The 14,482-nt window shown below is 34.3% G+C and overlaps 1 protein-coding gene across 1 annotated transcript in view; it reads left to right on the top strand.

The window, feature by feature from the left end:
* COG6 (component of oligomeric golgi complex 6) overlaps nucleotides 1-12,929 on the top strand; it is a 99,954-nt gene extending 87,025 nt beyond the window's left edge. The window contains exon 19 of the mRNA XM_017542440.2: nucleotides 11,399-12,929. Coding sequence (XP_017397929.1) covers nucleotides 11,399-11,546 — 148 coding nt within the window. The 3' untranslated portion in view covers nucleotides 11,547-12,929. The remainder of the gene's footprint in view (nucleotides 1-11,398) is intronic.
* The last annotated feature ends 1,553 nt before the right edge of the window (nucleotides 12,930-14,482 follow it).

Genomic DNA, 14,482 nt, shown 5'->3' with positions numbered 1-14,482 from the left:
CAAAAAAAAAAAAAAAAAAAGGAAACTAACTCAGAACTGCACAACTTCATGGAAACTGAACAACTGGCTCTTGAATGTTGACAGGATAAACAATAAAATAAAGGCAGAAATAAAGATGTTCTTTGAAACCAACAAGAATGAATACACAACATACCAGAATCTCTGGGACACATTTAAAGCAATGTCTACAGGGAGATTTATAGCAATAAATGCCCACATGAAAAGCAAAGAAAGATCTAAAATTGACACACTATCATCAAAATTGAAAGAGCCGGAGGAGCAAGATCAGAAAAACTCAAAAGCCAGCAGAAGACAAAAAATAACTAAGATCAGAGCAGAACTGAATGAGATAGAGAAACAAAAATCCCTTCAAAAAAATCAATAAATCCAGGAGCTGGTTTTCTGAAAAGATCAACAAAATAAACAGGCTGCTAGCCAGATTATTAAAAATGAAAAGAGAGAAGAATCAAATACATGTAATAAAAAACGATAAAGGGGATATCATCACCAATTCTACAGAAATACAAACTACCATCAGAGATTACTACAAACAAATCTATGTACACAAACCAGTAACCCTGGATAAATTCCTAGACATTTGCACCCTCCCAAGCCTAAACCAGGAAGAAATTGAAACCCTGAGTAGACCAATAACAAAGGCTGAAGTTGAGGCAGCAGTTAATAGCCTACCAACCAAAAAAAGCCCAGGTCCAGATGGATTCACAGCCGAATTCTACCAGACATACAAAGAGGAGATGGTACCACTTCTTCTGAAACTATTCCAAATGATACAAAAAGAGGAATTACTTCCCAAATCATTTTTATAAAACCAACATCATCCTGATACTAAAACCCTGAAGAGACTCAACAAAAAAGAAAACTTCAGGCCAATATCCATGATGAACATAGATGCAAAAATCTTTAATAAGATACTGGCACACGGATTGCAGCAACACATCAAAAAGCTTATCCATCATGATCAAGTAGGCATCATCCCAGGGATGCAAGGCTGGTTCAGCATTTGCAAGTTTATAAACGTAATCCACCACATAAACAGAATGAAAGGCAAAAACCACATGATTATCTCAATAGATGCAGAGAAGGCCTTCCACAAAATCCAACAGCCATTTATGCTAAAAACTCTCAATAAACTAGGTATCAATGGACTGTATCTCAAAATAATAAAAGCTATTTACAACAAACCCACAGCCAATATCATACTGAATGGGCAAAAACTGGAAGCATTCCCTTTGAAATCTGGCACTAGACAAGGATGCCCTCCATTCAATATAGTATTGGAAGTTCTAGCCAGAGCAATCAGGCAAGAAAAACAAATAAAGAGTATTCAATTAGGAAAGGGGGACGTCAAATTGTCTCTATTTGCAGAGACATGATTGTATATTTAGAAGACCCCATCATCTCAGCCCAAAATCTACTTAAACCGATAAGCAACTTCAGCAAAGTCTCAGGATACAAAATCAATTTGCAGAAATCACAAGCATTCCTATACACCAATAACAGACTAAAAGCCAAATCAAGAGCAAACTCCGTTCACAGTTGCCACAAAGAGAATAAAATACCTAGGAATACAACTAACAAAGGATGTAAAGGACCTCTTCAAGGAGAACTACAAACCACTGATCAAAGAAATAAGAGAGGACACAAACAGATGGAGAAACATTCCATGCTTGTGGTTAGGAAGAATCAATATCATGAAAATGGCCCTACTGCCCAGAGTAATTTATAGATGCAGTGTTATCCCCCTCAAGCTACCTATGACCCTTTTCACAGAACTGGATAACACCACCTTAAACTTCATATGGAACCAAAAGAGAGCCCGCATAGCCAAGACAATCCTAAGCAAAAGAGCAAAGCTGGAAGCATCACACTACCTGACTTCAAACTAAGCTACAAGGCTACAGTAATTACTCAAAACAGCATGGTACTGGTACCAAAGCAGAGATATAAACCAATGGAACAGAACAGAGGCCTCAGAGGCAATGCCACACATCTACAACCATCTGATCTTTGACAAACCTGACAAAAGCAAGCAATGGGGAAAGGATTCCGTTTAATAAATGCTGTTGGGAAAACTGACTAGCCATGTGCAGAAAACAGAAAATGGACCCCTTCCTGACACCTTAGACTAACATTAACTCCAAATGGATTAAAGACTTAAACATAAGACCTAACACCGTAAAAACCCTTGAAGAAAACCTAGGCAAAACTATTCAGATCATAGGCATAGGCAAGGACTTCATGACTAAAACACCAAAGCATTGGCAACGAAAGCCAAAATAGACAAATGGGACCTAATTAAACTCCAGAGCTTCTGTACAGCAAAAGTAACAATCATTAACGTGAACTAGCAACCAACAGAATGGGAAAAAATTTTTGCAACCTACCCATCTGACAAATGGCTAATTTCCAGAATCTACAAAGAATGAAAACAGGTTTACAAGAAAAAAACAAACCCATTCAAAAGAGGGCGAAGGACATGAACAGACAGTTTTCAAAAGAAGACATATATGAGGCCAGCAAACTTGAAAAACTGCTCATTAGAGAAATGCAAATCAAAACCACATTGAGATACCACCTCACACCAGTTAGAATGGCGATCATTAAAAAATCTGGAGACAACAGATGCTGGAGAGGATGTGGAGAAATAGGAACACTTTTACACTGTTGATGGGAGTGTAAATTAGTTCAACCATTGTGGAAGATAGTGTGGCAATTCTCAAGGATCTAGAAATAGAAATACCATTTCACCCAGCAATCCCATTACTGGGTATATATCCAAAGGATTATAAATCATTCTGTTGTAAAGACATGCACACATATGTTCATTGCAGCACTATTTACAATAGTAAAGACCTGGAACCAACCCAAATTCCCATTGATGATAGACTGGACAAAGAAAATGTGGCACATATACATGATGGAATACTGTGTAGCCTTAAAAAATGATGAGTTCGTTTCCTTTGTAGGGACATGGATGAATCTGGAAACCATCATTCTCAGCAAACTGACACAAGAACAGAAAATCAAATACTGGATGTTCTAACTCGTAGGCGGTATTGAACAATGAGAACACATGGACACCCACTGGAAGGGAGCGTCACCCACTGGGGTCTGTTGGTGGGGGACTAGGGGAAGGATGTAGGGGGGTTGGGAAGGTTGGGGAGGGATAACATGTCGAGAAATGCCAGATATAGGTGACAGGGGGCTGGTGGCAGCTAACCACATTGCCATGTATGTACCTATGCAACAATCCTGCATGATCTGCACATGTACCCCAGAACCTAAAGTATAATAAAAATATATATTAAAAAAGAAAAAGCATGGTGCAACTATCTGCTATTTATTTTAAAAAGTCCCTTTTAATTATAAAGGCAGAGATAGTTTAAAAGGATGGCAGATATACCATGCAAGCACTAATCATAAAGCTGGAGTTAGCTATATTACTATTAGAAAAATTAGACTGTAGACAGATAATACCAGAGATAAAGAGTGACATGTTATAATAGAATTAATACATGAAGAAAATATAGTAGTATATGTGTGCATCTAATAGCAGAGCTGCAAATAACATGAAATATAAGCTCACAGAATTGATGAAGAATAGCTATATCAAAAATATAGTTAGTTATTTTAACACATTCCTCTCAGTAATTGATACAAAAAATAGGAAATTAACATGCATCATAGTTGAACAGTGCTACCAATCTTTACCTAATAGAAATATTTAAAGTACTACACACAAACTATAGAAAATACACATTGTTTTTAAGTACGCATAAAACGTTCATGAAGCTAATGTAAGAATGAGCAAAAAAAAGGAATAAGAAATCCTAAGCAGATGAACTTAAGAACTAGAACTAGGTGTTTCTAATTCTAGAAAGTTCATAGCAAGAACTAGAAAACTCAAAGCAAGCTTTCCTTTATAAATTCCAAGCTAAATCAATTTTTACAATGAACATGAATAACTTGTTACCCTATTTTAATATAGAAGAGTGTCAGTTTAGATTTAAAAAATGTTTAAACACAGTTCACCTATATGCCCTTTACAAGAGATCATTTACAACAAAGTGGCATGCAAAGAAAGAGGGAGTTGCAATAGTAACAGACAAAATTTAATACAGGGTGTAAGTCATTAAAAGGTCAAAGGGGAATGTTTTATATTGATAAAAGTCATACTTAAGTGGGTCTTAGATAAAAAGCCTGCAAGATATAAAAAAAATCATTTAAAAAAATCAAACATGTCATTGCATCAAGAGAGGAAACACCATAGCCAAAGGATACAAAGAAAAATCTTACCTGAATTTACTACATAACCCAGTTAGGGAAGACTACCATGACACTGTGTTGGAATATTGAAAATCTACAGCAAACATAATACTTAATGATGAAACTTTAGAAAACATTTCATTAAAGTTCAAAACAAGATATGCATACTTAGTATCACATCTACTGTTTACCTTGGAGCTTCGAGCCAATGTAATGAATTTAGTCATAAATATTGAAAAGAATTAAAACTTATTAATTTTAAATGTCTGTACCAAAACCAAAAAAGGTAAACAATTAATAAACTAATAAAACTAAAATAGAGTTGTTACTTGGCCAGATTCAAAATTAACATACAAAAATTAGTACCTTTTCCATATACCAACCATATCTAATTAAAACAATGGAAAGTAAAAGACTTGATTGTAAAAGTCACAAGATTGTTTCCTAGGAATAAATCTGATAATATATATGGAAAATTATATAATGAAACTTATAAAAATTTATGGAAAATTTTAAAAGTTCTGACTAGGTATACTCTGTTCATAGTCTGGAAAATTAACTAGTGGAACAGATTAATCTGTAAAAAAACTTCAAGTTTAATCAAAATTCTCATGGAACCATTTCATTAAATATTTATCTAGGAAGAAGTATATGAGAGAGGACTCACAATTTTGAACATCTCCACAATTAGCATCCTGGCATAAGGTGGCATCATCAGTGCCTGGGTTATCACATTAATTCTGAACTCTTCTGTTTTCACACTTGCCCTCTCCACCACCATTCACCGAACCCCTACAGCCTAAACTGAACCCTCAGCCACAGTGATCCTTTAATAGATTACTTAGTTCAGTCCTTTCGATGAATTTATGAATTAGGATCTCTATTTTACAAAAGAGGATATTAGAAAGATTAAGTAATTGAATCAAACAATTGGTAAGAAGTAGAGCCATGATTTGAATCCAGTATTTCTGATTCTCCTATTCTCTTCAACACTAGACTATACTGTATTTTACTAGCTCTTTCTGTGTTGAGATTATTTTATTACTTTTAAAGGATGCTCATAGACATTTGGCATACGTGATGATAGATGACACTTACGTGAAATATGTAGCTTGGCCTCATAAAAAATATGCTTTAATTTCACCCACAGACAGAAAGCTGACCTGGGATGAAAGAATTGTCTTGACCCATTGTGAAATTTCTTATGTTTATATGGCGATAAAGAAAAATCAAAATTTTAACTAATCTATTATTCCTAAGGATATTATCATTTTTTCTTCTTGGGTCTCTAGGCTTAACACCTTTTTTTCTCCTGTGGCACACTTGATTGCACTCTTAACTGTGATGCTAAAATAAAGCTCAATTTTAGCGATCATAGAACTTCATGTTGAAATAATCTATTTTTAGAAATGCTGGGTTTATGGTAATGATGAAAGTTGTATCATGTTGTTATGGCAACCAAAATCCTAAGGTACAGATTAATGACAAGCTTACTGATTTCTGGAAGTAAGCAGTTCATTTCTTATCTCATTTTATTTCTAAATAATTATTTAAAATACAGTAAATTTCTTTGAACTTATTTTACAATGACAATAATGTCTCCATTTAGTTATATATCAGTATCACAATTTTAAAATTTATAACACCAGATTTTTATGGCACCATGATGTTTGTAACTGGATAAATTGAATTTCTCAGTGTGTAGTATTCTGATGCATTAGTATCTAAAAAAAAATGTTGCTCTTTTTAAAATTATATAACCTAATCTTTTTTTTTTCCTAACGGTAAATTAACTACCTGATTATTATATTTGCTGTGTGATACACTGGTATAGCAGCTACTTTCTAAATGTAAGAACCGTTGAGAAAGACCTTTCAAAACTTGGAATTTAGGCAAATAAGGTCTGAGAAAAAAGCATGCCATTGTAGCATGTCAGTGCTTCATCATAATGAAGCATTGCTTTTAACAGGCTCGTCAATAATTATTTAAGGAATGGGCCTTTGTTTAATTCACTGTTTACTATTGATTAAAAGTTCCAAAATCTGTGGACATGTTAATTTATAGATTCTGTACAGTAGGAGTAGCCCCCAAGTTATGGTTTTTCTTGCTCCGTAGCACATTTTTACCTAACCTGTTTTGTTATAACTGTACTTTCCAAATACCTATAAATGACCAGTTTGTCAAAATGCACTTTGAACCAGTTTTACCTTCTTAGTAGTTTCCTCATTAATTAGTTATTAAATTTTTGACCCATCATTATTTATTTTTATGAGAATCATGTTTTTAATTTTTTGAAAATTATACTTACACTGGGAAGATAATTAAACTATCCGAAGGCCCATAGGACATCACTTAATAAATTAATATTTATGAAGATTTCATGGTAGCAAAGAGACCAGGAAAGTTAATGCTCTACCTTTACAGATGATCATAGCTTATATACAAATAAAAAGTTACATCTCCTTTTCAACTGGTCTTTTTGCATATCCTTTGGTCTTGTGAAAAGCAGGAACACAGAACAATTCTGAAAGTACTCCCCATCAGCTGTGGGCTAGGCTGTGATTGATCAAAATAGTACGTAAGTAAAATCAGGTGGATGCCCATGCTAGAACCAGTGTTCAGCATGCACTGCTTTCACTGCCTCTGCATAGGGTATTTAGTTGATAAGGAAGTTCCAAACTTTCAGAGGCACATGGCTGAACTGAGATGATTTGTTGGTCATTTTGGATTTAGTCATAGAATACCGGAAACTTTTCCATTTTGAACATTGATTATTTATCACAATAATGACTCATTATTATTTGAGACTCTATATTTCATATGTGATATTAGTAATTAGTGAATAATTTGGGCTAAGACACCAGGCAGGCTGGCAGACAATATAGATAGATAGATCAATTGATTGATACACAGATACTTAATATACTTCTTAAGATAAAGGATGAATTTACATAGTAATTATTACTATAAATAAAAAGTATAGTAAACTGGCAAGAGAATAAACTGGTTTTAGCACTATAGAAACATCCATTTACATACAAATCACTGATATGCTTTTATAAATCATTATTTTGGGAAACTAAGTTACCCAAAATAAGGTCTGAGAGAATAGCATCTAAATTAGGTCTAAGTTTCCCAAAATAATGTTTGTGTATGTACATGTAATGTATTTATTCACATAAGTAGTTTTTTTTAAAACAATAGCCCATTAAAATACTCTTAACTCTCAGTGGAATAAAATAGCTTAAAAGCTCAAAGTACCTTATATAGATTCGTTCAGTAGTTGGTTTATAGTGGAGAAAGCAGTCTTGAAGAGGTTAAATTACGTGTTCAAGGCAGTGGTAATAAGTGACAGAGCTTCAATTAGAGCGTAAGTCTTCTTTCACTGTACCATTTTATCTGTACTGTACCATATAGAACTAATTAGAAAATATTTAATGAAAGTATGTGTAGGAACCTATTGCTTTGGTAGTGATAAGGGAACTCATGTTTGTTCAGAAATGTGGAATCACACTGTCAGCCAGAGTTCTTGGTCTTTATAGTTAGAGTTTGACTCAGACTCACTTTAGAGAATCTCCCTTTTCTATTTATTTCGATTCTATTGGCTTTAGCAGTTAGTTAACAGGCCAGGAGGAGTAGTTCCTTCCTTATCCTTTGCTTTTTTTCCTTCCTCCTTCCTTCTTGTAGTACATGAAGATTTCTTTTTATCCACCAGCTTTGCTATTTCTTCATCTTCTCCACCATATGCATATTCTTTTTTTAACCCCTTCCCTATCTCAGTGGCTTCTTAAACTGAGGAGCAGAATGAAGATGTGCTATACCATCTAACACCAAAATTTAAAATAAATTATTAACTCTTGTTTGCTTTAAAATGGCTTGATTTTATTTAATTATCTGTGTTTATGCAGTACTGCTTTATTTTATTTTTCTTTATTGCAGACTTACAATGGATTTTCAGCTTCATTGTTACAACTATTTGTGAGTTAATTTAGCTTAGAAACAAACGTGTGAAGTTACAACTAAATTTCAGTAAATTTAAAATTTTTTCATCAATAGGACTTGAAAATGAAATTTAAATTTCACTCTTTCAGAAGTTTCAACAAAACTACATTTACAAGTCACTCTGAACTTTTAAAAACCATATTTAATATTTATAATTATACATTATTCTTATTTTATACTTTTATGAGAAAGATAGCCTTGTTTCTGTGTACTCCTTATATACTATCAAATAGATGCTGTATTGAGATTGAATATAGACTTGAGTATGAGGCATGAGTAATGAGTGCTTTATACACCTCTCAGAAACCTATGTTATTGCCCTTGGAAAAGAACTAAGAACATTATTTCTAAAATCCAGTATCTGACTTGTTGCAAAAGTAGATATCAAATGTATGTTATATCTAACAAGGTTTTAAAATACTAGTTTATAGTACTTTTTAATGAAAAATAATTTTTGCATTATTTTGTTACATTGTCAAGCAAATTTAATTATAGGAAATATTACCAATCAATAGATCAAAAATTATCTCCAGGCCAGGCATGGTGGCTCATGCCTATAATCCCAGTACTTTGGGAGGCCAAGGTGGGTGGATAACCCGAGGTCAAGAGTTTAAGACCAGCCTGGCCAACATGGTAAAACCCTGTCTATATTAAAAATACAAAACTAGCCAGGCATAGTGGTACATGCCTGTAATCCCAGCTACTGGGGAGGCTTAAGCAGGAGAATCTCTTGAACTGGGAAAGCAGAGGTTGCAGTGAGCCAAAATTGCGCCACTGCACTCCAGCCTGGGTGACAAAGTGAGACTCTGTCTCAAACAAAGCAAACAAAAAAAATCTCCAAGCCTCGTTTAGTTAAGTAGTTTTCTAAACCAGTTTCTACCATCATCCCTTTCCTTTCAACAGAAAGGTAGTATAACCGGTAGTTGTACCCTACTCCACTCAGAAAATTGACTTAGCATGTCTTTCTTCTACTCACTGTCATTTTGGAAACTTTAGCAGTTTTTGGAAAATGTCAAGTTACTTCAACTCACCAAGAGTTTGGACCCCGTTAGAACAGTGTATTTATGTTCCAAGATCATAAGTGGACTTCTTTCCTCATTCCATCCAACTGTTTTTGTTCTGTTCTGGACTACAGATGCATATATTTCCACAGATCATCTTAAAAACGTATTATTTTCTCCATTATTAGCATTATTTTCTTACAGTCATTGTATGCAAGAACATAATTCCTAGAAAAACAAAGAATGTGTTCTGTTGATGATGACTTCATGACATTGACTTGTGTGACAACACACTGCTATAACTATTACGTTAGTCTGGCTAGTCAAAATCATGTACTCTTGACTATGTGAAGAAACAGTTTGTCCTGAAATAGCCACTGATTTGGCATTTATGAAAAATGGTGGTGGTTCAAGAGCCCAGAATAGGACTATAAATAAGGAAAAATTTATTTTTCTCCGTCAAGCATTCAGTGAACATGTATTTATTGAGCATCCATCATATTTAAAATATACTGGGTTTTAAAGGACATATGAACATGAACAGTGTCAGGTTACTTGAAATTTTGCAGGACAGGTAAGACATGAACAACATATATTTCTATAATTGTTAATTTTTAAAGTACATTTTGAAATTGGGTTATATTGCGGTCATACACATTTGATGCAGAACTAACCCCTTCTCAATACAAAGCTGTTGGGATCTGAACGTCAAGAAAATGTAGAAGGCTTATTGTAAGTTAGGAGTGGTAAAAGCCATATGAAAGGAACAGAAAAAGTGCCGTGGACATTGTTAAAGGAAGTAATTATTTCAGCCTCTAAAGATCAGACAAGACTTCATGGATAAGAGAGAACATTTTTGCTGAACATTAGCATTTAAAAGTGGTGAAAGAGGCATTCTAGGGAAATGAAGTATGAGTAAAGGAACTGAGATCAGCAAGATCAGAGCAGAGAGGACAGTCAGGGGTTGCACTGGAATTAGAGTAGTAATAGGGAAAATGTTGGATTATTTTGAATGATAGGAGAAGGAATGTTGGCTTCTCTGAAACCAAAGGAGGCCATTGAAGCTCTTAGAAGGCCTAGGTAAGAGAGAGATGTGATAGAGAGTATCCCTCAGAAAGATTAACCTAACAACAGTGCCTAGGATGGATTGAATATGGAAGAGACTGAAAGAGGGAAGACCATCGCACATCTAGGAGGTTTTTTGTTTACTCCAAGCAAGAGATCATTTTAGAACCTGAGCTGAGGTAGTAAGACATCGCTATGCCATTATCAGAAATAGGAAACTACAATAAAAGGAGGTTTGGAAGCAAAGCTTTAAAGACACATTTTTAATTTAGTTTTTGTAAAAATCAGAAAACTAGTGCCAGTGTTCTCATGACCAGATATAGTGATGTATGAATAGTACAAGTAGCTGGGGATGACAGGAAGTTAATGTCATGGAGTGGGAGAGTTGTTGCAGATTTAATGAACCCAATACTGTTTCTTCTAGCTGGATAATTTAGTAAACATTTGCAAGACTGTATTCTTTTGTGTGCTTTTGTAGAAATGTATATTTGTGAGAAATCTGTGATTTGTTGCAAGCAAGTGTCACATTTTAGCTTGGGGTAATATAGAGAGATGAAGAGAAAGCTAGGAGATATGGTTGTTAGTGTAAAAACTGTAGGCGAAAGAGCAGTTCAAGTTTTCTGAGAAATAAAAGTGTTGATAAATTTGAACAATTGTAAGCATCTTTCTTTTAATGTGTTACCAGTTACTTTTGCAATATCAATACATTGACATTGGGTCACAGTTTTTGTTTCTTATTTAGCAGTCCACTGTATATCAGGTACAAATATATACCAGTTCGTTATATATCAGGAACAAAACACGGTCCATGCCCTCTGGAACCTATATAGTAATGTAGAAAGATTTAATAAATAATAAATATAAAAGCATATTTTATCCCAAATCAGGATTAACTGTGTAGCCATATAGTGATTCTTAAATAGTATATGTGTAATGATAATGAAAATGAACTGTATTGATTGAAGTGTCAAGCTGTTTTATAATTCTTAAGTAAATACATTTCTGTCCAATGATGTGTTTATGCTTTGTTTGTATATCTATAGAGAGCAGATCATAAAACAGTCTACAGAATTAGTCTGCAGAGCCTATGGTGAAGTGTATGCAGCTGTGATGAATCCAATCAATGAATACAAAGATCCAGAGAACATTCTTCACAGATCGCCACAGCAAGTGCAGACGCTTCTTGCCTGATTATCTTATTTCATTGTGTTAGCAAAATACGGCCTTTCTAAAACACTGAAGATTATTTTTTATTCTTTGAATTTTTACTTTAAAATTTGATAGTTAGTTTTCTTTGTATCATAACATTGTGAGTCCCGATATTTTTTTTTTTGTCTCAGTAACATGTTTACCTGAGTTTGTATTGCTGTGTATCTATTCTAAATATGAGATGCTCTATTTTTTTGTTAGCTATCTCTCCAGCTCTGCAGTTTCCCCTATATTGAGGAAGCATAAAGTAGTATGAAAGGTTTGAAGAATTTTTTTTACAAGACTAGTTCTAAATTAACAGCACATAAAAATTCTGTCTAAATTAAGAATTAGTATAAGGATATGACCTAATAAATGTCTCCTTACCTAAAGATTCATTTGCTTTCCTATTAATATGAATAGTCATACCTAGTAGCTTTTCTGTACCTAGCCTATGTCTCTGTCCCCAAAATAGCTACCCTTAAAGAGTTGTTAGAAGAAAGAAAAATAACAGTGAATTGTGCTCCTGGTATATATGGCAGTGAATCTCATTCCTGTTCTACTTTAGCATACTGTATATATTTGACTGCATACATTTTTATGCAATTTTAAATATACACTCAGCAATGATGAGAAAAAAAGGAGAGTGAAAAGTAATTTCAATAGGGTGGATTCCACTCTGTGGGAGCCCTTGATGGAACTCAAGGTGGAGCTCAGCCTTTCCAATGACTTCTGGGTGTGTAGACAGCCTGAGCTGTGTCTAAGTCTGCTGTTTGAAGAAAGGTATTTGTCATACAATATGGGTCCCAAATCCAACCAACTGCAAATTTTATCTGGTGTTCAAACTAAAGAAACAATGATCTGTTCAAACACTGGAGAAAAAAAAACTGCCAGAGGAGGAGTTGCCAGTGGGCAGTGTGTCTTATCTCCACGGTGTAACTGGACTCTTACTTTAGACCATTACCTGTTAGGAAGATTCAAAATGACTGTATTTTTAAAGGGATAAATCCCAATGTGCCTGATTTGACATTCTTATCAGCAGAAAAAAGCTTAATTTCTAGTAGATCTATAAAAAGGAGTAAGTCCCTAAATTACAAATGAGAAAACTGAAGCACAAGGAAAAAAATAACTAGTTTGAAATATTTTGAAAAGTAATAGCATAAAACTAATATTTGTAGAAAATTATGTTGTATATGACAAATTAGTATTTATATGACCTATTTGAAGTTTATACTTGTTTATAACTAATACAATTCTTTTTGGAGTCAGAATGATTATGTAATCATTACCCATTTAGGTATAAATCTGTATTTTTAGTCTTTTCCCTTCAATGAGTATGTGTTATATATAAAAGACAGAAAATAAAGTATAACTCAAGAACTTAAATTTTATATAATTTATTTCTACAGTGAAAAGATTCACACCTTGCCATAAGTGAACTCCTTTGTTTTATAGGAAAAAGTATATTTTGCTTTTCACCTGTTTTTTTCAAATAAAATATTTCTAGAGCAGCAATCATTGCAGTTATCCTATAGATACATATCCTATTGACATGTTTTTAGAAAATGCAGTAATAGAAATGGAAGTACAATATAGGGCAAAACTGAGGTAATGAGTGAAAGATTCACAGGCAAAATGTGCTATGTATGATCTTGAGAACTAAGGCAAAATAAAAACATTGCAAGTAGTAATCCATTAATGTAACACCTAACTTTGCTATTACTCCATTGTTTGTATTTTGAACCATTTTCATTTGGCATAAGTATAACCTAGAAAATGGATGTCTGCCCTTCTTTCAGAGAGGGAAGGTGATTGAATGGCAAAACCCTTATGTGTTTGAACTTTTCCATTTCTTTCTCCATGCCTTCACTTGAGCAGGTGGATATTACCTGAGGAAGAAGATGACACAAATGGACTGATTGACTTGACTCGAAATTCGTGATTACAGTGTTCAAATGGGCACTGCTATCGTTTGAAAAATGTTTCTCCAAATTCGTGTTGAAATCTTCAAACCTGAGTGTATTAGGAGGTGGGTTTTTTGAGAGGTGATTAGGTTGTCGGGATGCAGCCCTCATGAATGGGATTAGTACCCTTACCCAAGAGGCTGAAGAGATCCCTGTCCTTTCAACCATGTGACGTTACAGTGAGAAGACAGCCATCAATGAGGAAGCGGGCCCTTACTAAATACCACATCTTTTGGCACCTTGATTTTGGGCTTTCCAGCCTCCAGAACAGGGAGAAATAAATGTCTGTTGTTTTTATAAGCCACTTTATTTGGGTATAGCAGCCCAAATGAACTAAGACAGACACTCAATATTGCTTTGTGATTCTACTCTGTTTCTTTGGCAAACTTACCTTTCCATGTTTCCAAAGGACTTTTTCATCCACATTCTCAGTTAATATCCTTCATAATTCACCAAGATTAGAAACTCTTATATAATCTTCCTCATTTTCCTATTCTCAAACATCACACCCATCTTCTCTCCTCCCTCGTTTTGCACTTGAGATGTTCTCTCTTTTTCTATGACAGGATATTCCCTTTATGCTCGGGCTTGCATTTCTCATCTTCTTATTAGAGTCTTCTCTTTTTGGATTATCCCTTCATTTTGCTTCAGCAACAACTGGCCTCTCTCTAGGATTATTCTCAATGTCATACATAATGTTGTAATGTTTATAATATTTTTTAAACCTCTCTACCTCTGAGATCCTAACACCTCCATTTCTCTGCTTCCTTTTCTGGTTTAGACATGCTGTCATCTACTTCCTCATTTCTCATTCTGTCTTTAAAGTATCCCGGGATAGTTTGCCTCTCACCACTACACTGAAACTTACCTGATAAGCACTTTTCATTGGTGCTATATGTTGTCAGATCCAGCAGATTCTTCTGTATCTCTATTTATTGAACTTTCGATGTCATTCCACACATTTCTGTTTGAAAT

Source organism: Cebus imitator, unplaced genomic scaffold (assembly GCF_001604975.1).
Source record: "Cebus imitator isolate Cc_AM_T3 unplaced genomic scaffold, Cebus_imitator-1.0 Scaffold145, whole genome shotgun sequence".
In the NCBI taxonomy this organism is placed as follows: Eukaryota; Metazoa; Chordata; class Mammalia; order Primates; family Cebidae; genus Cebus; species Cebus imitator.
The sequence above is the reverse complement of the archived record's forward strand: the minus strand, read 5'-3'. Positions and strand labels throughout refer to the sequence as shown.